The 25637-nt window shown below is 37.6% G+C and overlaps 1 protein-coding gene and 1 long non-coding RNA gene across 16 annotated transcripts in view; one reads left to right on the top strand and one right to left on the bottom strand.

Moving 5' to 3' along the window:
- SNAP91 (synaptosome associated protein 91) overlaps positions 1 to 25637 on the top strand; it is a 149722-nt gene that overhangs the window by 87974 nt on the left and 36111 nt on the right. For 5 of the 15 annotated variants that reach the window (XM_047859643.1, XM_047859638.1, XM_047859641.1 and 2 more), the window contains exons 13-19: positions 368 to 486; positions 21680 to 21787; positions 22421 to 22684; positions 22921 to 22998; positions 23175 to 23246; positions 23683 to 23766; positions 25114 to 25197. In XM_047859643.1, coding sequence (XP_047715599.1) covers positions 368 to 486; positions 21680 to 21787; positions 22421 to 22684; positions 22921 to 22998; positions 23175 to 23246; positions 23683 to 23766; positions 25114 to 25197 — 809 coding nt within the window. Of the gene's footprint in view, positions 1 to 367; positions 487 to 14865; positions 14881 to 15025; positions 15194 to 21679; positions 21788 to 22420; positions 22685 to 22920; positions 22999 to 23174; positions 23247 to 23682; positions 23767 to 25113; positions 25198 to 25637 lie in introns of all 15 variants that reach the window. The other 10 variants (XM_047859654.1, XM_047859645.1, XM_047859644.1 and 7 more) reach the window with 10 other exon arrangements.
- On the bottom strand, positions 18340 to 22470 carry LOC125166030 (uncharacterized). Its single transcript, XR_007152318.1, has 3 exons — positions 22385 to 22470; positions 19273 to 19417; positions 18340 to 19122 (listed from the first exon to the last, which is right to left on the bottom strand). It is a non-coding gene; the product is annotated as an uncharacterized LOC125166030 (long non-coding RNA).

Raw genomic sequence — 25637 nt, 5'->3', positions numbered from 1 at the left:
AATTGGCAAACTATGTCCTGTGGGTGAAATCTAGCCCGCTGTTTTTATAAATAAAGTTTTATTGGAACAAAGGCACATTCATTTGTTTATGTATTGTTTGTGTCTTATTTCATGCTACACTGTCAGAATGGCATAGTGATAGGCCATCTAGCTCACAAACCTAAAAACTTCAGCTTCTGGTCCTTTTCAAACTAGTTTACCAAGGCTTGGTATTGAAGAACATGTGCTGTACTTTCCAAAATACTATTCTCTTACTGGATTTAAAATATCCAAAATCTTTCATGGTTTCTGCATCAGTCTTTATTTAAAAGCATCTTCACATTATAAAATTTTAAAATCAGATGTTCAAGTTGCATTCTCCTTTCAGCACTTCTAAACCATCTAGTGATCTTCTGGACCTCCAGCCAGACTTTTCTTCCGGAGGGGCAGCAGCAGCCACGGCACCAGCACCAGCACCACCTTCCGGAGGAGCCACTGCGTGGGGAGGTGAGTGAAACCAGACAGCCGTGTCGTCTTTCTGTTTAGTTGTTTTTACTCAGGCTGTTATTGTTATACTTACCTTTAGTTACCGAAAATGTTGCTAGGAACTTAGAAAATGCCAAGAATGGCATCTATCGATTTAAGTATATATTGAGAGAGACAGAAAAAGTACCTATAGTACAGTTAAAATATTCAGGTAGTCATATGGTTTTTATTTTAAGAGTTGGAAAAAGGCAGTATTTTTCTTTGCTATTCTAAACCTCTGATTATTTTGGGGGGCACCTGCTGGCTCAGTCAGTTAAGCATCTGACTCTTGGTTTCGGCTCAGGTCATGATCTCATGGTTTGTGGGTTTAAGCCCCATGTTGGGCTCTGCACTACACTGTAGAACCTGCTTAGGATTCTCTCTCTCACTTTCTATCTTCCCTTCCCCTGCTTACACTCTCACAAATAAGTAAATAAACTTTAAAAATAAAATAAAATTCTAATTATTTTTAATAATTGTTTTCTAAAAATTCAGGCATTAGAGAATTGGGTGTTCCCATGAACAGCACTTGTAATTTAATTTGTTCAGGTGTAACCTCCTTCCTGGATTACTTTTATACCCACATTGGTTTTAATTCATAGTGGATTTAACTTCAGCCAGTTGAAATCTGGGATAGATTCTTGTTTGTGCCAGAAAAGATCCATGCTAAACTAACTGAGAAGAATTTCATCTAAGTGCTTGATTCCCATTTTATTCATGGATTGTAGAAAAATTAAACTTTTATAAGTATTTGATTAAAAAGCAAATTAAATAATAATGAAAAATAAGGTAATTACTGCATAATTCTTAGTGCTGCACAGAGTTGGTTTTGAATACCTTGCACTATTGCACCAAACTATCAAAATAATTTTTTTAAGTTTAAAAGTGATTCGTACAACTATAGGAACAACACAGAGGGAATAACATAAGTAATGTAGTGTAACAGGAGGTGCCCCATCATAGCTCCCCACACACAGAAAAAGTAATTTGGCAACCATCCGTGAACAAAGTGCCTTTGTGGGAGCTTCGGGATCCAGGTAGGAGGTTGCAAAACCCCACTGGAGCGTAATACCAAGGGAGGTTGTTTTAAGAAGGCAGGCCTATGCCCACATAGGGGGCTCACCACCCTTCCTCCTGGCTACAGACCTGGAAACACCACCATGCCTCTGTGGACACATTTATAGTCCTGTTTGGCATTGGTCCTGCCATCAGCAACATCAGCAAAGGGACCTAGGAGGAGCCATGCTTGCCCTTGCCTCGGGTAACACGTCTGCTGACCTTGGTCTCAGCTGTCGATTCTGAAATGGCCTATGACCCAGCTCCAGACTCTCTCAGTCATGGTCTGGGTGCAGTCCTGCCTGCATAGGAATCCAGCAAGAGACACACCTGTCTGTGCCCCCAGAGGCAGGCCCAGTGACCTTAGTCCAACCTCAGATCCTGAAGCAGTCCTGTGACTCAGCTCCAGATCTGCCCCGCATAAGGGAGCATTCCTGCCCATGCAGGGACCCTATGGGAGACAAGCCCATCTGTGTCCCTAGAGGCGGACCTGCCAACCTTGGTCCCAACCTTGGTCCCTTGCCCCCATGAGCAGCCCTATCATGTCCCAGCCCCACCCAGCTATGGTCCAGGAGTAGACCTGCCTGCCCAGGGACCCCATTGGAGCCACACCTATCCATGCACTTGCCATCTTTGGACTCAACTGCAGACCCTAAAGTGGACCCTTGTCCCAGTTCCAGCGCTACTGACCAAGGTCCTGAAGGTCCACTCAGGGATGAGGCAGAATTGGAACCCATCCAAGACCCTGGCAAGAGGCCCACCAACCATGGACATCATAGTGTACCCAGCAGGTAGCCACATGACCCAGCTCCAACTCCACTCACCTGTGATTCTGTTCTGATACTCTAGGCAATGTCATTAGCCCAGAGCAGGTGAAAGTCTTTACCTGCCAAAATGAGTCCTTGGAAGAGCTGTTTACTTCTTTAAATTCACAAACACCGACACAAGACTACATGGATCATAAAGAATCAGGGAAACAAACATGATACCACTAAAGGAAACTAGTAACATTCTTAATAACTGACACTGAAGAAATGGAGATTTATGAATTGCCTGACAAAGAATTAAAAGTAATCATCTTAAAGAAGCTCAGTGAGATGCAAAAGAGCACAAATAGACAACAAATCAAGAAGACAATGCATGAATAAAATGAGAAGTTTAATAAAGAGAGGCCATAAGAAAGAACCAAAGAAAAATCCTGGAGCTATAGAGTATAATGACAGAACTGAAAAACTCAATAGAGAGCTTCAATAGCAGACTTAATCAGACAAAATAAAGAATCAGCAAACTCAAAGATAATTATAAGATAGCAGAACAACAAGAAGGAAAAAGAGTGAAGAAGGCATATGGGACCTATGGATGCTATCAAATGAATGAATGCATGCATTGAGAGAGTCCCAGAATGAAAAGACAGAAAAAGAGGGGCAGAAAGGTTATTTAAGGAAATAATGACTAAAAACTTCCCAAATTATATGGACATGGGTATGGATATTCATATTCATGAAGTTCAAAAGTCCCCAAGCAAGATCAACCCAAAGAAGACACAATATAATCAAATTGGCAAACATCAAAGATGAAAAGAAAAACCTAAGAACAGCAAGAGAAAAGCTACTTGTCACATAGAAAAGAACCCTGATAAGGTTATCAGCACATTTTTTCAGCAGAAACCTTGCATGTCAGGAGTAAGTAGGATGATATACTCAGAATGCTGAAAGAAGGGGGAGTAAAAAACTTCAGCCAAGAGTACTATACCCAGCAAAGTAAAAAGATCAACCCATCAAGATGATATAACAGTTGTAAATATATATACACCAAACATTGTAATACCTAAATATATAAAACAAATATTAACAGAACCAAGGGGAGAAATAGCCATATTGTAACAGTAGAGGACTTTATTATGCCACTTTCAACAATGAATAAATAATCTAGGCAGAAAATCAATAAAGAAATAGTAGGTTTGATAACACTCCAAGTGGGCTCAACAAATATATACAGAACATTCCATCCAACACAGAAGAATATACATTCTTCTCAAGCACATATGGAACACTCTCCAGGATAGATCATAAGTTATGACACTTACCAAATATTAACAAATTAAAGAAGATAGAAGCCATATTGCTAACCTCGAGATAAAACAATATACTCCTGGACAACCATTGGGTCAAAGAAGAAATCAGAAAGAAATCAGAAAATATCTTGAAACAGATGAAAATGGAAACATACCAACACATATAGGATTCTACAAAAGCAATTCTCAGAGGAATGTTTATAGTGTTAAATGCCTACATTAAGAAAAAGAAACATCTCAAATAAACTATATAGCTTTATGCCTCAAGGAACTAGAAAAAAGAACAAACTAATCCCAAAGTTAGCAGAAGAAAGGAAATAATAAAGATTAGATCAGAAATAAATGAGTAGAAATTAGGAAGACCATAGAAAAGGTCAGTGAAACTAAGAATTGATTTTTTTGAATAAACAAAATGACAAACTTTTAACTAGACTCACCAAGAAAAAAGCAAGGATTCAAAAATGAAATAATAAATGAAAGAGGAAACATTACGGCTGATATTATAAAACTACAAAGGGCCATGAGAGACTACTATGAACAATTATATGCCATCATATTGGATAACCTAGAAGAAATGAATAAATACCTAGAAACATATAATTGACTGAGACAGAACCATGAAGAAATAGAAAATCTGAAAAAATTCACAATGAGCAAGGAAATTGAAGCATGAGTCAAAAATTCCCAACAAAGAAAAACACATGATAGCTTCACAAGTGAATTCTACCATTTCAACAAGAATGAATGTCATTACTTCTCTAACTCCTAAAAAAAAATTGATATGGAGGCAACACTTCCAAACTCATTTTTTGAAGCCAGCATTATCCTCAGACCAAAGCCAGATGAGGACCCTCCAAGAAAAGGAAATTACAGGCCAATAATCTTGATGAACAAAAACACAAAAATGCTCAACAAAATATTAGCAAACCAAATTCAGTAGCACATTAGAAGGATCATGCACCATGATCAAGTGGAATTTATCCCTGGAATGCAAGGATGGTTCACTATATGCAAATCACTAAACATGGTACATGGAAATCATATGATTTCAGTAGATGCAGAAGAAGCATCTAACAAAATTCAACATCCTTTCATGATAAAAACTCTTAACAAATTATATGTAGAAGGAATGTACCTCAACATTACAAAGGCCTTATATGATGTGCCCACAGCTAACATCATAGGGGTAAAGCTGAAACTTTTTCCCTTAAGATTAGGGACAAGGCAAAGATGACCACTCTCCACTTCTATTCAGTGTAGTGCTGGAAGTCTTAGCCAGAGCAGTTAGGCAAGAAAAAGAAATAAAAGGCATCCAAAAAGGAAAGGAAGAAGCAAAATTGTCTCTGCAGATGACATAATCTTGTATGTAGAAAACCCTACAGACTCCACCAAAAAGCCGTTAGAACTAATAAATGAATTCAGTAAAGTTGCAGGATACACAGGCAACATACAAAAATCAGTTACATTTCTATACACTAACAACAAACTATCTGAAAAAGAAATAAAGAGGACAATCCCATTTACAGTAGCATCAAAGGAATGGAATACTTAGGAATAAATTTTCATCAAGGACATGAAAGATCTTATACACTGAAGTGCTGTGAACATTGATAAGAGAAATTGAAGAAAACACAAATAAATGGAAAGATATTCTGTATTCAGGGATTGGAAGAATTAATATTGTTAAAATGTCCACATTACCTTTTTTTAACCCCTTCCAAGATTTTATTTAAATTCAAGTTAATATATAGTGTAGTATTGGTTACAGGAGTAGAATTTAGTGATTCGTCACTTACCTACAACACCTAGTGCTCAACACAAGTGCCCTCTCTAATGCCCATCACTCATTTAGCCCATCCCTCCACCCACCGCCCCTCCAGCAACCCTCAGTTTGTTCTCTGTAGTTAAGAGTCTCTTATGGTTTGCCTCCCTCTCTATTTTTATCTTATTTTTCCTTTTTTTCCACCTATGTTCCTCTGTTTTGTTTCTTAAATTCCACATATGAGTGAAATCATATGGTATTTGTCTTTCTCTGACTTATTTCACTTTGCATAGTACACTCTAGCTCCATCCACATTGTTGAAAATAGAAAGATTTCCTTTTTGATGGCTGAGTAATATTCCATTTTATACACACACAAACACACACACACACACACACACACACACACACACACACCACATCTTTATCCACTCATCAGTCAATGGACATTTGGACTCTTTCCATAATTTGGTTATCGTTGATAATGCTGCTATAAACATTGGGGGTGTGTGTGCCCTTTGAATCAGTATTTTTGTATCCTTTAGGTAAATTCACACACATATAGTCAATTACCAGGAATACACAACAGGCAATTGCTGGGTCATAGGGTAGTGCTATTTTTAACTTTTTGAGGAACCTCCATAATGTTTTCTAGAGTGGCTGCATTCCCACCAACAGTGTAAGAGGGTTCCCTTTTCTCCACATCCTCACCAATATCTGTTGTTTCCTGGCTAATTCTGACAGGTGTGAGGTGGTATCTCATTGTGGTTTTGATTTGAATTTCCCTGATAATGACTTATGTTGAGCATTTTTTCATGTGTGTTAGGTATTTGTATGTCTTCTTTGTAGAAATGTCTGTTCATGTCTTCTGAACTAGGTTATTTATTTTTGGGTGTTGAGTTTGATAAGTTCTTTATAGATTTTGGACACTGGCCCTTTATCAGATATGTTATTTGTAAATATCTTCTCCTATTCTGTAGTTTGCCTTTTAGTTTTGTTGATTGTTTCCTTCACTATGTAGAAGGTTTTTATCTTGATGAAGTCCCAATAGCTCATTTTTGCTTTCATCTTTTTTCCATTGCGTATTCTTTCCTGCTTTGTTAAAGATTAGTTGACCATATAGCTGTGAGTGCATTTCTGGGTTCTCTATTCTGTTCCATTGCTCTGTGTGTCTGTTTTTGTGCCAGTTCCATACTGTCTTGGTGATTACACCTTTGTAATACAGCTTGAAGTCCAGAATTGTGATGCCTCTCACTTTGCTTTTATTTTTCAACATTACTTTGGCTATTTGGGGTCTTTTCTGGTTCCATACAAATTTTAGAATTGTTTGTTCTAGGTCTTTGAAAAATGCTCATGTTATTTTGGTAGGGATTGCATTGAATGTGTAGATTTCTTTGATTAGTATAGACATTTTAACAATATTTGCTCTTCCAATCCATGAGCACAGAATGTTTTTCCATTTCTTTGTGCCTTCCTCAATATCTTTCACAAGTGTTATATAGTTTTCAGAGTACAGATCTTTTACCTCTTTGGTTAGATTTATTCCTAAGTATCTTATGGTTTTTGATGCAAAAATATCCATATTACTTACAGTGATCTATAGCTTTAGTACAATCCCTAGAAAAACTGCAATGGCATTTTCCCATAAATATAAAATAATCCTGTTATTTGTACACAAAAGACCCCAAGCAGCCACAGCAGTGTTGAGAAAGAACAAAACTGAATGTATCCAACTTCCTGATTTCAAACTATAGTGCAAAGCTATAGTAATCAAAATAGTGTGTTACTGTTCTAAAAACAAACCCCTTCACCAACAGAACAGAGATCCCAGAAGTAAATTCACACACATACAGTCAATTACCAGGAATACACAACAGGGAAAGGATAGTCTCTTTAATAACTGGTGTTGGGAAAACTGAATATCCACATGCAAAAGAATAAAATTGGAACTTTATTTTATACCATACAGAAAAATTAACTCAAATGCATTAACAACTTAAATATAAGACCTGAAACCATAAAAAACAGAAAAATCTTTTCAACATTGGTCTTAGCAATTATTTTTTTTTTTGCATATGACACCAAAACGTAGGCAACAAAAGCAAACATAAGTAGGACTGTGTCAAACTAGAACACTTCTGCACAGCAAAAGAAACAATCAGTAAAATGAAAATGCAACTTCCAGAATGGGAGAAAATATTTGCAAACCATGTATCTAATAAGGAGTTAATATCCAAAATATGTAAGGACTCAATTCAATCGCAAAAAAACCAAATAACTTGATTTAAAAATGGGGAAAGGTCCTGAATAGACATTTTTCCAAAGAAAACATATAGATGACCAATAGATATATGGAAAGGTGTTCATTATCACTAATCATCAGGAAAATGCAAATCAAAAGCACAATATTATATCAGCTCACACCTGTTGGAATGGCTATACCAAAAAGAGGTAACAAGTACTGATGAGGATATGGAAAAAAGGGGACCCTATACACTTTGAGAGTGCAAATTGGTATAGCTGTTATGGAAAACAGTAGAGAGCTTCCTCAAAAAATTTAAAAAATAGGACTACCACATGATTTACTAATTTCACTTCTGGATGGATACACACACACACACACACACACACACACATATCAGAGAGGTTATCTGCACTCCCATATTCATTGCAGCAATATACAGAATAGCCAAAATATAGAAATAACCTAAATGTCTGTCAGTGGACAAATAGAGAAGGAAAATGTGTTTTATATATGAATAAATATAACTATATATATATATTCATTCATTCATATATACATTCATATATTCATATATTCATTCATATATATTCATTCATATATATTCATTCATATATATATATATATATATATATATTCATTCATTCATTCAGTGGAATATTATTCCACCCTAAAAGAGAAGGAAATCTTCCAATTTGCAAACACATGGATAAACATGGAAGACATTATGCTAAGTGAATAAGCCAGACACGGAGAGACAAATATGTATGATCTCACTCATTATGTGAAATCTAAAACAGTCAAATTCTCAGAAGGAGAAACTATAATGATGGTTGGCAGGGGTGGAGAGTAAGGCACAAAACGGGGAGACATTAATCAGAGGGAACAAATGGTCCATCGTAAGATGAGTAAGTTCTGGAGATCTAATGTGTAGCTGGTGACCATAGTTAATAATACTGTTGTATACTTGAAATTTGATAAGAGAGTAAATCTTAAATATTCTGACCACAAAAATAAAGGTAGTAACTAGCAGTTATGTGGGGTCATGGATGTGTTATGTCGATTGTAGTAATCATTTCACCAAATATATCAACTCATCTCATTGTACATCTTAACTATATACCTCAATAAAGCTAGAGTGGGAGGGTGGAAGAAACAGCACAAGTGAGACATTAACTAGCTGATGAGGAAACCAGTAAAATGATAAATACAGTTCAGAGGACATTTCAAGGAACTTGGTATTTATTGGGATTTGAAAAGAAATGTTAGAATAAGTTGACTAGGTTAGATACAAAATTAGTTAATGCCCAGTAGGTCAATAAAAGATCATATCTTGAGGTTATCTTCTTCTCCCAGACAGAATATAAAAATCACTTATCAACAAGATCTGTAACTTTTAATATATCATTTTAGAGTCAGAATCCTTAATTAACATTTAAATTGCAAAGCCAAATGAAGTTACCTTCCCCTAGATAATTAAATAATCCTTGGGTGAGCTTGCTAAACAATGTGTCAGTATGACATCAGAGTAATGCTATAATCTCTGGATTGTATTTCCAAGTTGTTTTGGCAACAGAATAAACAACAGATAACCAGTCCTGCAATAAAGTTGCTAATTATAAATTATGAGCATTTTAAATATTGGTGTTTTCCCACTGAAAACATTTAAACCTCCTATATTGAAATGTTCAACTCTTTTTTTTTTTTTTTTTAATGTTTATTTCTTAGAAGGAGGGAGGGAGAGAGAGAGAGAGAGAATGAGAATGAACGGGGACGGGGCAGAAAGAGAGGGAGACAGAATCTGAAGTAGGCTCCAGGCTGTCATCACAGAGCCTGATGCGGGGCTCAAACCCATGAACTGTGAGATCATGACCTGAGCCAAAGTCGGACATTTAACTGACTGAGCCACCCAGGTGCCCTTGAAATGTTCAACTCTTAAGCCTACAGCTATCAATTTTTTTAAATTAAATTGCTCTTTCAACTTCACTTAACTTTGTTAAATTTCAGTTGGTAAAAGGAAAATATTCTTGCTGAGATTTTATAAGGGCATTCTTCTGGTTCTCATGTTTTCATTCTGAGCTTCAAGTTTCAAAAATTTTTGATTTTTTCAATTTACTAATTTTCATTACCACAGTATCTTATACAATTAATTGTGTTTCTGGTTCATTTAAGAATGCTCCAAATCCATATCCTTAAATCAGACTTTTTATGTCATAAATTCTTGCAAATGGCTTTTAGAGATTTTTTATAATTTAAAACTTAGTGTTAATTATAATTTGTGGGGTTATACGAAAATTTTTTGGTTTTATATGAATATAATAACTCTTTAATTCTGTCAACTATTTAAATCAGTATGTATTCACACTGTTAATTTTCAGAACTTCTCAAACATTTACTTAGTGACCGAGTTAGAACTTTAATGAATAACCAGTGAAACCTTATAAACCATCTCCTTTTACCTTATTCTTTGGCATGAAATTGAAGAGAAATTCTCCTTTTCTCTTTCTTTTTCTTTCTTCCTTTCTTTCTTTCTTTTTCTTTTTCTTTTTCTTAAATTTTGCACCAAAAGAATGCCAAGTAAAAAGTAAAAGCTAGATGAGATCTTTTAAACTTGCACTGAAACAGTTTTATTCATTTCCATCTTCAAGCACTTTTTGCTAAGACACACAATACTGTAAAGAATAGGTTATAATTAACCAATTTTATGAGACTACATTTCAGCCTTTACTTGTTAGAAATAAGTGACCATTGAAGACCAAAGCATTAAGATAGCAATGGATAAAGAAGAAAGCAGAATTGTGTGATTTTAGTCAGGGCTGTTCAGGAGGGACATGCAGTTTGTGCCTTGCTCAAAGGCAGAATGAGAGGGGCTAAAATCCAGCCCACTGTCTGCTATTCAAGCTGTGACCCTTTTCATCCTTGAAAAAGGGGTGCTTTTCTTTCTCTTATCTGCTGGCGCAGACGGAACACTTTTTATATAGTACAAAGCACCCTCCAGGCTAATAGAACCTTGGCTTAGGACCTGATGGTCACTTTTTGATAATTAGACATCATTAGTCTTCTGTCTCAAGAAAATGTGTATGACTACAGTATTTCATAGCAGTAGAAGAATCAGCTAGAGAGAAAAATACTAATAAATTCTCTAATTCCCAAGCAAAATAGTAAAAATTATAAGTCTTAAGACACTGAAGTAAACTTGCATAATATGAAATGGAGTAATATTAGTCATGTTCAGTTTGCATTTATCCTACAGATATGCCAGGGTAGTAGAACATGATGCTAAATTGTAACAAATATATTTTGGCTCATTTGACTAAGCAAAAATAAATAAAATCACTTTCTCAGTCTTGTTCGATGAAATCAGGTCACTTCTATTATTAAAGCACATTTTAATTTTGTATAACCAGACAGTAAAATACAACTCTAAAACTCTTTTATACCTATTTGGATATTTTTATCTGACCATAATGCTAGTAAGAGGATTCACTTTCCAGCATCCATGGCCACTTCAGGTGTTTAAGAATTTCTCTTGGAGGTTATACATACTGATAAATATTGGCATTTTAAGGGATATCTTGTAATGAGGGTATTTTTTTCTGTTGGTGTAAGAGACAACCAAATTTTAGCAAATTCATATTTTAGTAAACCTAAGTTAAATAATGCATACAAGATTTGCATCTGTTGACCAATAGTGAGCATTTTGACTGAAAGAAGATAGAGCTTTTTGTAATCCCTGCCTCTGGCCCCGTAATAAGGAGAGTGTTTTTCTCTTCATAATAAATTCATCTCTCAGCACAAACAAGTGAATATGTATGTTGTATTTCTGTGTGTCTTAGAAGTGGGAAACAGATCATTACTTACTATAAATGTTTGAAGTGAAATTTCTAACTTTTTGAGAAATACAGAATTACTACTAAGGTTTTATTAGAATTAAGAAACCTAATAGAAATTAATTACCAACGTGCATTTGAAGGCTCATCATTATTCAGTAATATGACTTTAATAGTTTTCATGGGGAATATTAGCCATAGTATAAGCAATTTTCGTGACCTATATTACCATTTACTTGCTAATTAAATCTGAGAGGCATATCTATGGGCTGTTTAGGAAACATGCCTTGTACACACACACACACACACACACACACACGCACAGAAAGATTTATAGAAGCTTTGAAATTCATATTTCTGTAATGAAAATTACAATTTTACTTAAATATTAGCTATTGCTATTGTTATCATTAACAAGCATTTGATACACTCCAGGCATGGGTGAGCACTTTAAATATATTAATGCATTTAATCTTTTACAGTAACCTAAGAAGTGTAGCTACATATCACTGCAAAATACAGATTTCCTTGTTAATTCGGTTATAGTTGTTTCCTCAATTACAGTGAATATTTTCTAGTAATTTTCTTAGTTCAAAAAAATATGTCTGATTATGTAGTACTTGCAGTGAATTGAACTCTGCTGCTGTGGGTTTGGGGGCAAGGGTTTGTATAGTTTAATCCTTTATAAAAAGTGGTAGCTTTGAGAATAATAACTATTCCCATCATCCTAAAGTAGGGCTTTCTTTTATAGTAGGGAAAATTTTGCATAAAGTAAGAAATAAGTAACATAAATTATATTTCCTCCAGAAAATTCAGATTTTAGAGACTAAAACCTGTGGCAAAAGTTTTCAGCATCAGTAATGCCCCAGTATGTTTAATCATCATAAATTTTCCTAGGAAATTTTACTCTCTATCTTTAATCATATTGCAAGCAGTCTTATAGCCCTCCATCTGAAAAAAACAGTAGTCACAAGCAAGGAACTAGTGTTTTAATCTTTTATAATTTTTTTAAGGTTGTTTTTGTTTTTTGGGGTTTTTTTTTTTTTGAGAGAGAGAGAGAGAGAGAGAGAGAGAGAGAGAGAGAGAGAGAGAATGAGAGCACATGCACACAAACAGGGGAGGGGGCAGAGAGAGAGGAAGGAGAGAATCCCAAGCAGGCTTTGTACCCACCAGCAAGGAGCACAACACAGGGGCTCGAACCCACAAACTGTGAGATCGTGACTTGAGCTGAAATCAAGAGTCGGACGTTTAACTGACTGAGCTACTCAGGTGCTCCTTAATCTTTCATACTTTTGAAAAATATTTCTATTTCTCTCCTTCTAGTACACATAGATAGTCTTCTCCTTTATCACTTACCAAATGTACAAAATAAATTGCCCATTCCCTGTCATAGACAATCGCAGGTCTGGAAACTTAACATCACGTGGCTCTTAGCCCTTCTAAGTCAGATTGCATCTTGAAATAGCCATTGATAAAACAAGGCTAGAGAGAGTCCCACCAATGCCAGGAGAATAGAGAACCAAGTCTTTCTGGCTTCTGATGACCCACTTTGGTTTCCAATTAAAATTTTAGGGTGTATGACTATTGAGTAACAGTTGTATTGGGCCTGATTCTACTGGTTTAAGGAATTATTGGAAGGACCTTCTTTTTCTCAGGATTTGAGACCTGATCATCTAACAGCCCCAAATCAGTATAGCTCGTCTTTGCTTGGTGTTCATTATGCATACATTCTAAAATTAAAAAACTGTTTCTAATGTGATGTACCCTGTATGTTATCATTTTCTAATGTAATGAAATGTATAAGATTTGGTTAGGTAGAGCCTTGATTACCTTAGTGTATCTGTAGAGTGCTTTATCTAATATTTATTGGGTTTGAAATTGCATAGTTAAATGAATGTGATCATTTTTTATTGAAAAAAAATTTAATGTTTATATTTTGAGAGAAAGAGACAGAGCAGAAGTGGGGGAGGGGCAGAGAGGGAAAGGAGACACAGAATCTGAAGCAGGCTCCAGGCTCTGAGCTGTCAGCACAGAGCCTGACACGGGGCTTGAACCCATGGGCCATGAGATCATGACCTGACCTGAAGTCAGACACTTAACCGACTAAGCCACCCAGGCGCCCTAAATGAATGTGATAATTTTTAATGTCAAATTTATGTTTCTCAGTTTTTTAAAATGTCTTCTAGAACTTTTAGTTTATTGAGTTCTCATAATGTTTTTAAGCCTCTTAAAAAAATAGCTCACTAATGACTTCTGATAAAATGTCTTCATGATTAAAATAAATTTTTAGTAACATTCATGAATTCAAATATGAGCCCTGAGGCTTATCACATGACTGGGAGTATGCGCATACCATTGGACACTAAATGTTTAACCTAAAGTCATAGTATAGTTAAGAATTACCCCTCCCAGGCTTTTTATTTGGATCCCAACTGTAATCTCACTATTGAACACTAAGAAAGTATGTACCTCTGAAGGGAGTGCAGACCTCAGAAGGGCTGAAAAGTGTTAATGCTACACAATCTCTCACATTCATCTTAAAAATAATTCTCGGGGCGCCTTTGTGGCTCGGTTGGTTAGTGTCTGACTCTTGATTTCCACTAAGTTCATGATCTCATGATCTTGAGAGATCGAGCCCTGTTTCAGGCTCTACGCTGATATCTGTGGAGCCTCCTTGGGATTCTCTCTTTCCCTGCCCCTCTCCCACTCACATGTATACACACACTCTCTCTCTCAAAAAAATCTGTTTTAAATAATAATTCTTATATGTTGTCACATAATGTCTATAAATGGAAAGATTATATATTGAATTGAAAAACCTCTGAGAGTGTGAAACTTATGAAGAAAAAAATCATGTAGTTTGAGGTTTTTTTTTCCCTAACTCCTAAACTTGCATTCAGTTCTTTGACTACGTGTGGTATGTTCTTCAGTCAGACTATAGCTATCATAAAGTCTCTCTTTATTCTGTGGTATTCTGGACTGAAGTGACACATCAGATACAGAGGATTAATAAAGTTCGATCAACTACAGTTTCTTCAGAATTGATATTTATCCTATAGTAAATCAGTCAAAGCAGATGAAATGATAAATCTGACAATATATTGAGTTTGTCAAAGTTGTTTAGTGCTGACTTCAGGTAAGTGTCTTGACCGTGCTCTCTGTGTTCCCACCTATAAAATCGAAAGCATGGTCTAGAGGATCCCTACGGCCCCTTCCTGCTCAAACATTCCATGATAATAACAGATGATACATTATTTTTTAATTACAAATGGTTCAGAAAGGCGCATAAAGCTAAAACATCTTCAGTTAGTACCTCGCCCTGCTCGGACGTTGGTGTGCTTGCGTGTTTCAGCTCTCTCTTATTTCTTCATACGCTGACACATAATGGACATCGATAGACCTTTTGGGAGAGGGTGAGTAAAGCTTTATTTTAAACTTCTGTTTTAAAAGAGACTTCTGTCTCTTCATCACTTCCTTAATTTGATGATTTGGAGCCTGGTACATCTTTTGTCCTTTCCTCTTCCCTCCTGTTTGTTCTTTGTCTGTGGTACAACACAGATTCTCTGGCTGCAATTTCCTCTGTTCCCTCTGAAGCACAAATTTCAGACCCATTTGCACCAGAGCCTGCCCCTCCTACCACAACCGCTGAAATTGCAACTGCTTCAGCCTCTGCCTCAACTACTACAACTGTCACCGCTGTCACTGCTGATGTGGACCTCTTTGGAGGTTAGTCAGTCACATCACTGTTTTGTCCTTTTCCTTCCAGGTTTGGGAGTTGCCTTAGAGTTGAGGTGCTTAAAAATGTTCACGTGATAGGAAAACATGTCAGAGTGTTTACTTTTTAAATATTTCTTCATATATATTTATCAACACTAACTTTATCAATTTCATCTTCACTTAATTTTAGTAGCTTTAGAGCAAAGATTGCAATGCTTTAGGCCAGTGTGATGTTTCCAGTTTTTAAACGTCGGGATTTAAATCGCTGTTAGAACCCTTGTCCCATGTATGTCCCTGCCCTGCAGCATCTATGTGAGAGTGGTGCCAGGCTTCTCTATCACATTTAGGTTTGGCTTCTTGACCACCTTCAAACTAGCTGAACGAATCATATTTGCAGAATATGGAAGGGGAAGTTCTGGCTTAAGTTATTTTTTAAGATTTGGAAAAAAAGTCATCCAAGAGTAGTTCAGATTTGGAGGTCTCTGAAGAAAGTTTGGGGATACGCCCATTTAGTAACTGTAAGCTTGTTCTGTACAAGCAAAGAGTTGGATCATCTTTGGCCTTGGAAATTTGAGAGATCATTTGATACAATGCTCACATGCTGATTGAAAACAGGTTTAGGTTAGAGTTTGAAATGATCATCTGAAAATACACTTTATGTTCAAATGTAAATTCTGACAGAGTTGACTCACAGCTGTGAGCTTGCGTCAGGTATCCTAGACTCTGGCGGTATAATATGCCTGGCCCTTATGAACCGACCGAAGCCAGTGTGTTTACATATTCTCATCTGAGCGGTGCTAATGTCCACACCTGGAGAAGTGCTCATATCAAATACATGCATCGAATAGTGTTATATTCATCATAGTTTTGTGTTTCTTTGTTACTGTATAACATCTTTCCCGGGGCATTTTGAGAATATGGCAAAGAAATTGGAGGAAGCAAGTGATGCGGACAGCGGGACAGATTTGGCAGGCTCTCGTGGAGTTAATACATTCCCCTGGGAACATACACTTACTGGCCTGTCCCGCTGTGCCACCCGCCATGCCCCAGTCTCTGAGGCTTGCCAGCACTGTCTCGGACAGGAGCGCTCCGGTGGACACAGCACCATTGCCATTGTTTCACACAAGGAAGTTGCCGCTGCTTGCAGCGCGGCCATTCCTGTTGCAGGAGAAACCTTTTTTTAAAGTGGGGGAAGGAGGTTTGCAGGCTCTTGCATATTTTATTGAAAGTAGTCAACCACTAGCGAAAGTTAGTTTTTCAGTTATGCCTCTATAACTTTGAGACCAAAAATTAAATTTTCAGCTTAAATTTGTAAAACGAACTTCTTCACACACCCCCTTCCCCCCTCCCCATTATTAGTATTGGGTACGGGTGGTTTCTCATACGCTCATCTTTTCAGAAACACTTCAAGGAACATATGAACAGGACAGATAACTATTTTTTGCTTAAATATTTCTACACCTTTAGCTGTTTAGATTTTTATTTTTCAATCCAATTGTAAGGAACTTAAGTGCCTTTAAGAAAACAGTCAACTCCATCTTGCTTCCTCCGTGGCTCTCTAGAATAGTAAAGCCTGATATAGTTCCTTGAAATAGTCTTTGTGCCATTATGCTGTTTGTGTTGATCATTTATGGCTGATTTTTCTACATTCGTCAATCAGAAAGACCTGTATATTTGTAAATATTTTCATGGTTCTTTCTATCCTGAAACACCAGTTTAAAAGACTAATACTGCAGAAAGTCATGTAACTTAATCCCAAAGAATGGGGCTCTCCTTGTGATTTTCCCAATATCCTTTCTAGTCATCTGGCTGTAGGTAAAGTGAGTACATCTGTAAATCTCATCATAATTATTTTTACTGATCTGGATAGCTCCATAAACTATCTCCTGACCTCTTAGCTGTTAAATCTCTACCTTTATGGCCAGGAGTCTACAGGTGTCACGATTGCACAGTTTTCAGTGATATTCCCTAATTTCTTTCATATTCTTTATTGATTTATAACGAATCATCTAGAGATGGGCCATGTTGTGTGGCCATTTTTTTTCTTATTTTGTGTCACTAAAATGGGCAAGTGGTAGAACTCTTAAATACAATAAGGGCACCAGATATTTTGTTTACATGATTTTAAAACATGCACTTTTGAGGGGCGCCTGGGTGGCACAGTCGGTTAAGCGTCCGACTTCAGCCAGGTCACGATCTCGCGGTCCGTGAGTTCAAGCCCCGCGTCGGGCTCTGGGCTAATGGCTCAGAGCCTGGAGCCTGTTTCCGATTCTGTGTCTCCCTCTCTCTGCCCCTCCCCCGTTCATGCTCTGTCTCTCTCTGTCCCAAAAATAAAAATAAACGTTGAAAAAAAAAATTTTTTTAAATAAAAAAAATTAAAAAAATGCACTTTTGAGGTTTTATCTAGCGCATACAGCAGTATTAAGTAGATGTCTTTTTTTTTTTTAAGTTTGTTAATGTTTATTTATTTTGGAGAGAGAGACAGAATGTGAGTGGGTTAGAGGCAGGGAAAGAGGGAGACATAGAATCTGAAGCAGGCTCCAGGCTCTGAGCTTGTCAGCACAGAGTCTGACATGGGGCTCGAACTCACGAACCGGGAGATCATGACCCGAGACAAAGTCGGGCACTCAACCAACTGAGCCACCCAGGCGCCCCGGTATTAAGTAGATGTCTTTAGAAATAAGTTAAAGAGATTTATTTCTGGGAAGTAGTTAATTGTTTAATTTCATGAATATTAAATATTAAAACATTGGTTATTTCTATGCACTCATAATAAATTTGAAAAATGGAAAATGTCTGATATTTTTAAATATTCACATTGATACCCCACATAACATTTTAGTTATTTCAATGTAAGTCATTAAAAACATTTTCAGAAAATTATATTTACTAAACACTTTATTTTTTTTTTAATTTTTTAACATTTATTCATCTTTGAGAGACAGAAACAGAGTGTGAGTGGGGCAGGGGCAGAGAGAGAGGGAGACACAGAATCTGAAACAGGCTCCAGGCTCTGAGCTGTCAACACGGAGCCTCACGCAGGGCTCGAACTCACTGTGAGATCATGACCTGAAGTCAGACGCTTAACTGACTGAGCCACCAAGCGCCCCACACTTTATTTTTTAAAGTGAACTTTTAAGGGGGAAAAAGTGCTTTCTGTGATCATACAGAACAAGACTACAAGATAGTATTGTATTTTTAAAAATTAGTAAAATTTACAGATGTTGATAAAAATAAAAGACAGACTTCTCTAAAATATTCTATTTTTCACTTATGGATACTTTGCCAACAGCAGCATATTGTTTGTGACAACACAGGGTTTTTTTTTTTTTTTTCCTGAGCACTCAAATGCTAATTGATACTAATTCCTCTACACATTCACCAGGGTACACTTTCAGTCACCTGTGTCAGTTTGGGAGCAAGCTTTCAGGAGCATGTAGTCTGTGAGCATGAAACCAAGTGGCTGGAAAACCAGAGAACTTCCCTCACAAGCCTGCTCTCATTTGTGCAAGTTGGTTAACAAACTAAGTACTAAGTACTTAAATATAAGCACTTGAATCTAGATTTTGTGTAAGAGTCATAACCTGGGACCTTTGGGGAAGACTGGAATGGTGACTTTCAGGTTGTTGACAGTGATTAAAACCCCTGTCCAAGTAAGCGATTTAAAGATGGCTCATGGGACTGGAGAAGATGGGGAGAATTCAAGCTGGGAAAATGATAGCTATAAGAAATTTTTAGAAAGGTAGTCACATGATAAAAAGTTTGAGAGAAAATTCTTCCTAGATTGCTAGAGGGGAAAAAAAAGACTGGTCCGTAGCAGTGGCTGGGAGACTGTTTTGCTGGGGAAGGCCTGGACTGGGTCCATAATTATAGAACAGCAGGAACATGCATTTCCAGGAAATAGCACGGGTTGAAAATAGCCAGTATGTAAAAATGAACTGCAAATGGGTAACAAGGGAAAGAGAACTTGATTAGAAAGAGCTTGAATTTTCAAAACTGGAAGGTTAATACTGCCTTTGATAATGAAAGAAAACTAGGTAGTAAAACAAGTTTAATTTATTTACAACAACAACAAAAAATTCTATTACCTCTCACAGCTTGAGGGCCAACTGAGCTCTGCTGGACAGTTCTCATTCATGGTCTCCTTCCTGGCTACAGTCGGGCTGGGGCTGGTGTTAACTCAGGCAGTGGCTGGGGCTGCAGTCTTACTCGTGCACATCTCTGCCTTCTGGCCTGGGAAGACAACCAACGGAACCTGGGGCAGCTGGGCTCCTATCTTTAAGAGAACTTCTGATGAGAATAGATGAGTTTATAATCTTTAATTTTCAGTAACAGGAGAAGCATTTAAAGGAGATACACATCTTGCTGGCAGGGAGGAAAAACCTCTTTTGAGGACATGGTTACAAATACGTGTTTCACCTGCTTACACGTAAGTGGTAACTGCGGAGGGAAGCCCGTAGATATTTATTTGACCCCCGTCCCCAACACTGACATAACTGGTGTTTATTCCATCGGACAAACACGAAATAGTAGAATGTGGCATGGTTCATAACAGTGCGGCATAGTGGTTAACACAAAGCCTCTGTCATTTTATAGCCAGATGCTGACTCTACCATTTGCCTGCTGTGTGACCTTGGTCAAGTCACTCAGACTTTCCAAGCTTCCATTCTCTTATCTACAGAGTAAAGATAATAGAATCTACATCATGAGATAGTTATAGGAATTAAATTTAATAATGTCATAAAACATTTACACAGTGGCACATGAACACTCACTAGGGACAGCTATCACTGTTTCTACTAGTTTTAGTATTATTATCCTCACTTCTATTTATAGAAATAAAAAGAAAAACTGACCTGACCCATGGCAAAATACTCTCAGCCCTGCCTACTTCCTCCTATACTTTCTTGTGTTCTGCCCCAGCTCTTTAGGTTTTCATATTGCTCTAAGCGCTCTCTATCACAGCACCCTTAGCATGGCTTCTGGGGAAGCAAGACTGGCCTATCCACACTCCAGTATTATTTGGCCTCTCCCCTGACTGACCTCTGCTCAGAAAACATATTCCCTTGTGTAGCTGAGGGAAGTAAGCAAACCAAATAAACCTGTAAGATATGAGTGAGTGATTGTCTCATTATGTCTTCTAAGGATATTTGTGTTTTTATAACTTTTAACCCAAGTGTCTAATTTCATGTTTGTTGTTCCACTTAATGCTGGGCCTCAGGAAAGGAAAACAGGAAAGTCTGTTTCATACTCAGATCAGTTTGGAACATGCTCCGTTAAACTCAGAATCAAGTGCCTTGACTATGTAAATCTCCAAGAAAGGGAAGATACTGTGTAGTAGTTCACAAGCATATCTGACAATTTCTTTTTAATGGCCAGAGGAACAGTGTTCTTGGGGACACTTGTAGATATTGTGGAAGGCAGTATTTTAGGATGAGAAGTCTAGCAGGTAAGTGGCCGATTCTAGATGGGTGTTGGTCCCCACTTTCAAGGAGTTTCTTCTAAGCAAATCATATTTATGTTGGCTTATTCTGTTGTACTTTCAAATTATAGAATTTCTTTGAAAACTCTGGGTTTTTTTGTTTGTTTTTTACCAAACTAACATGGTTTACTGGCAGAAATACATTGGGTGCCATTTGTACACATCAGCCATTTATATATTTATAAATTGGGGCTACCTGTTTGTTAATGAATTTTCTGCTCTAAATAGTAATATGCTTGTAGTCTTAAATGAAACCGTATTTTTAGTATGTTGAAACTAGATCATTTTCCAAATAATGAGAGCAATACAATATCTGAAAACATCAATAAACTTAAGTTGAAATAAAGGCAGTATGGTGTCATCCCCTAGTTTTGTTTTCTATTTCCTTAAATCCTTGCTTGTATCTGAAAATGCTTTTCAAGGATAACAAAGACCTAACTTTTATGAGTACTTAGTAAACTTTTCATGTTAACAGTGTAATTTTTCCTGTACTAGACCATAAAATATTTTTTTTCACTAGAATTATTTGTTTACATTTCCATCATATGTTTAATTTTATGGGCATTAAGGAAAACATCTATGTTTGGTAGAAACCACCAGTCGGAGACATCTTAGTAACATAGTGAATAAGTATTACCTAGACATGAAAGATTAACAAGATCCTAAGTTACATAATAAAGTTATTTTTGTGTTTTAATTTTCACATCCATTAATTTCTAATGATACATAAAACATGCTTCTCAGAGCCCTTATACAATGAGAATCCTGTGGCCTGATGGATCCTAATAAGCCTCAGCAGTATGAACACTGTATCCTTTGCATGTGACTAACATGAAGGAGTGCAAAGAATCATTGTTTTGTGACTGCCAGCAGCGCATGGGCCGTAAAAATGCATTTTAAGAAATTCATGTTGTATAAGGGAGCCTTTTTCGCAATTTAACTTGGTTCTTTTACTATATTTTCTTCTCTTTTTATTCCTTTTAATTTCTGTTGTTTTAAAAACTGCACCCAAGATGCCTTTGCAGCTTCTCCTGGGGAGGCCCCTGCAGCATCCGAAGGGGCCGCCGCACCAGCTACCCCAACCCCCGTAGCGGCAGCGCTCGATGCATGTTCAGGAAATGGTGGGTTGAAAGTCATGAGCAAGTCTGTTGTTTCTCTGTCCTCATGTGAAACTCCCATAGTTAGATGTGGCCATGTTTTTCTAACTTTAATCTCTTCCGAGTAGCAAGTATCATTCACAACGGAATAGATAGTGCTGGCACTTAAAACATTAAGACGATCAAGTGCATACTTAATCAAAATTGACAATTTCTCAAGATTGACAATTTTTGTCAGTGCAAGTATGCTCTCTTAATGTTTTTGTCCTCCAACGCTATACTGTACTCCTTTCTAACACTGAGTTCTAATATATAGGCATGTTTTAATGAGTTTTCAAAGCTACCAAATTGCCCAGTTTGAGGGTTTGAAGAAAAATCTCTGATCCTAGACTGGAGGCTAATCTTAACAGTACTTTGAAGTGTTCCGGTTTCTTAACTGTGTTACCCACTAAGTTTTTTTTTTTTTTCTTTAGAGAAACGTCCAAACCACTGACCCTTGCTAATAGGCTAGTAGTGCCAGTAATGCAATCCACGCAGCCCAGTGCCTAGCTAGTGTGTGGATATCTGTGTCAGGTGTCTCTCACCCTAGTTGTGATGCCTCTCTCTTGTCTCTCTCCTTACCGATGCTGTATGTGTCTCCACTTTCCTTTCCAAAAGACCCCTTTGCCCCGTCCGAAGGTAGCGCAGAGGCTGCGCCCGAGCTGGACCTCTTTGCAATGAAGCCACCTGAGACCAGTGTTCCTGTAGTTACCCCTACAGCTAGCACAGCCCCTCCGGTTCCCGCCACTGCTCCTTCTCCTGCTCCCGCTGTCGCAGCTGCCGCTGCCGCCACTACCGCCTCCGCCTCCGCCACCGCCGCCTCCGCCGCCACCACCTCCGCCGCCACCACCGCCGCTCCTCCTGCTCTAGATATCTTTGGTGGTAATTCTTTGTTGTTGTTGAACTTTCTTCACCTGGTGGATTGAATTCTGATAACTTGAGATACCCTGCACACACAACCGTTACTGCATGACTACCGTGTAAAGTACATGCTTTTCTAGAAACCGTTTGCTGCTTATTTCGGAATTGTCCCACGTGCGCACTCAGAACCGGAAATGTGATGCTGTGTCGGACTGCTTTGTCGAGTTGAGTAAAGACATGTGTGTTCTTGGTCTTAGATTTGTTTGAGTCTCCTCCTGAAGTCGCTGCGGCGCCTAAGCCAGATGCTGCTCCTAGCATAGACCTGTTTGGTACAGGTAAACATCTAAAGCAACTTCCCCTCCCTTTTTTTTTTTATATATTAGTTCTCCCAGATGTTTTCTTGATTGAACTCTCTGTGCTCACCTGTGATAATGCATTTGTTAGATATTTAACTTTGATTTCAGCTTTCTACTTACCTCTGCTTGGTTTTGGTTTGTTTCACTTTTGGAAGATGCTTTCTCCTCTCCACCACAAGGGGCCTCTCCTGTGCCTGAGAGTTCTCTCACTGCTGACCTCTTATCTGGTGAGTGCTTTTGCCAAGGCCAAGCCTTCTGAGATGTCTGCTGGGGGTTATGTGTGTGCAGAGGCGGATACGAAAACATGCAGGTTCGTCTTGAGTTCTTTTAAACTCAGAATTCGCCTGAAAGAAAGAAATCTCATTTTGGCTCATCACCAACTGATGAGGTTACTGATTTCAAATCTAATGCTGGTGAAAAGACACAGCTTTTATCTCCCCCCCCCCCCCATGTTAAAATCTCTGAGTTTCAGGAGTCAAATGTTATTTTCTTCTGGAAAGTATGTATTTTTAAATCCATTTGCTTCTTCTCAACTGTTAAAATGGTCTGCAGTCTTACTGCCTGCTGTTAAACATGAAATCCTGAGAAGCCATCTGTCAAGGCTCGTGGTTTTATTTTCCCCTGGATGACATACCCTTTTCCCTGTTGTGTGCTTCACCGCAGTGGATGCATTTGCCGCACCGTCTCCTGCAACCACTGCCTCTCCAGCAAAGGTGGACTCTTCGGGCGTGATAGATCTTTTTGGGGGTGCGTATCTCTCCTCCTTCAACACGTGAAGAGTCTTCCCCCCCCCAGAATAGTTTTTAGATCTTCCGCTTCATTATATCCCATCAATTTTTTCTTTTGACTACGTGAAGTTATTTCCATCTCTCAGCTGTGTAAGCTTACGGTTTTAAGACCTTTTCCATTTCTTTGCCATCGTCATCTTCATTCTCATCAGCTCACCATAATTTCCAATGCATGGCCTAATGAAACCGATCGTTTCTTCATTTGAAGTCTTTGTGTTTTTCACTTTTTGTTCCTCCTAATGTAGAATCAGCTGGTTGGAATTTCCTTCTACTGTTCTTCATTGGTGATCCTGATCTATTGGCTAAATCAACATTTCTAAGTTCTTAAAAAAAAAAAAAGCAATGTAAATATTAACTAGATAATTTGGAACTGAAAACAAATAAACCAGTCCAAACTGAAAACATAAGCTGGAGAGCCATACATTATTCTGTAGGGTTTATTTATGTTGAGCTTAATGTTTTAAATCCTGCCAGAGAACCAGAAGATGTTTCACTGATTTAAATATATTCTTCCGTTACTTTGTGTATTATCTGAAGGCAGGGAGATGCACTGAATTAACTCTTAAGCTACTCAGTTGGATGATGGATTTAAAATCTTATTTTAGCATTAAATTTCAGGGAAAAGTACAGATTTGAAGTGATTTCTTCATGAATGTCCACAAATGTGTGTGCCCCACAGGCTAAAATGCCATTTTTAGTAAGTTAAACCACACCGAGTACCTTCCCCACTGAATGCCGAAGCATCATGGTATGAGCCATGAGGGGTACAATGGTGTCACAGTCTCTGACATTCAGGAGCTCAAAACTTGTGGCAAATAAACACTGAACTGTGGTATAAAGGTACAAGTTGGGCTGCTGCTGCTGCTCAAATTAAGTTTGTTCTTTTTTTTTTTTTTTTTTTTTTTTTTTTTTTTTTTTTTTTTTTTTTTGCTAAGTTTAATGGAGTTCTAAATGGGAAAGTTCTATTGTATTACCTCTGGGTAAAATTTTTAAAACCTTGATCCTATTTTAAGAGATGACAGGATTCAGTCCAGAGGTTTTTTTCTTTAAATGGAAAAGAAGAATTGTCTTACTCTTACAAAGAGGTATTAATCTGAAATATGCTCGGACTCTTTTTTGAGAGAATAAACTCAGAGCATGGTCAGAACATAATTCAGTTGACTCAGTCATTTCATATATCCGAAGGTGACGGGTTCACCACACAAAGTGTCATGTCTATGCATTTCTCTGATAAACACTTAATTTACTTACTGTACTTACTGTTTACACTCTTTTACTTTTTTGCTGCACAATGGATAATGGGTAGATGCATTTGGAAGTAGTGCTTCTGAACCCCAACCTGCACCTCAGGCTGCTTCTAGTTCATCAGCATCGGCAGACCTACTAGCTGGTAATTAATTCATTAAAATAAAATGGTATTTTGTGGAAGTTAAGTTTTGATATATTTTTATAAGTTACAGATATGTAAACTTCAACATGCATGTATTCCTTCCCTTTTGAGACATAAAACTGAAAAACAAGACATTGTATAATAGAAGGTTATTTCCCAAGATTGTATAAATACCAATAGTAAAATCACAGTTGTATACAAGTCACCCCTGTGGCTCCTTGGATGCCCTTAAATGCCTTACTTTCTTTAATGTTAATTTTATTTTTGAGAGATAGAGAGACAAACACAGAGTGTGAGTGGGGGAGGGGCAGAGAGAGGGAGACAAAATCCGAAGCAGGCTCCAGGTTCTGACCTGTCAGCATAGATAGAGCCTGAGGCAGGGCTCAAACTCACAGTGAGATCATGACCTGAGCTGAAGTCAGACGCTCAACTGACTGAGC

Source organism: Prionailurus viverrinus, chromosome B2 (assembly GCF_022837055.1).
Source record: "Prionailurus viverrinus isolate Anna chromosome B2, UM_Priviv_1.0, whole genome shotgun sequence".
Classification (NCBI taxonomy): Eukaryota; Metazoa; Chordata; class Mammalia; order Carnivora; family Felidae; genus Prionailurus; species Prionailurus viverrinus.
Note: the sequence above shows the minus strand (reverse complement) of the source record. Positions and strands in the feature narration are given on the sequence as shown.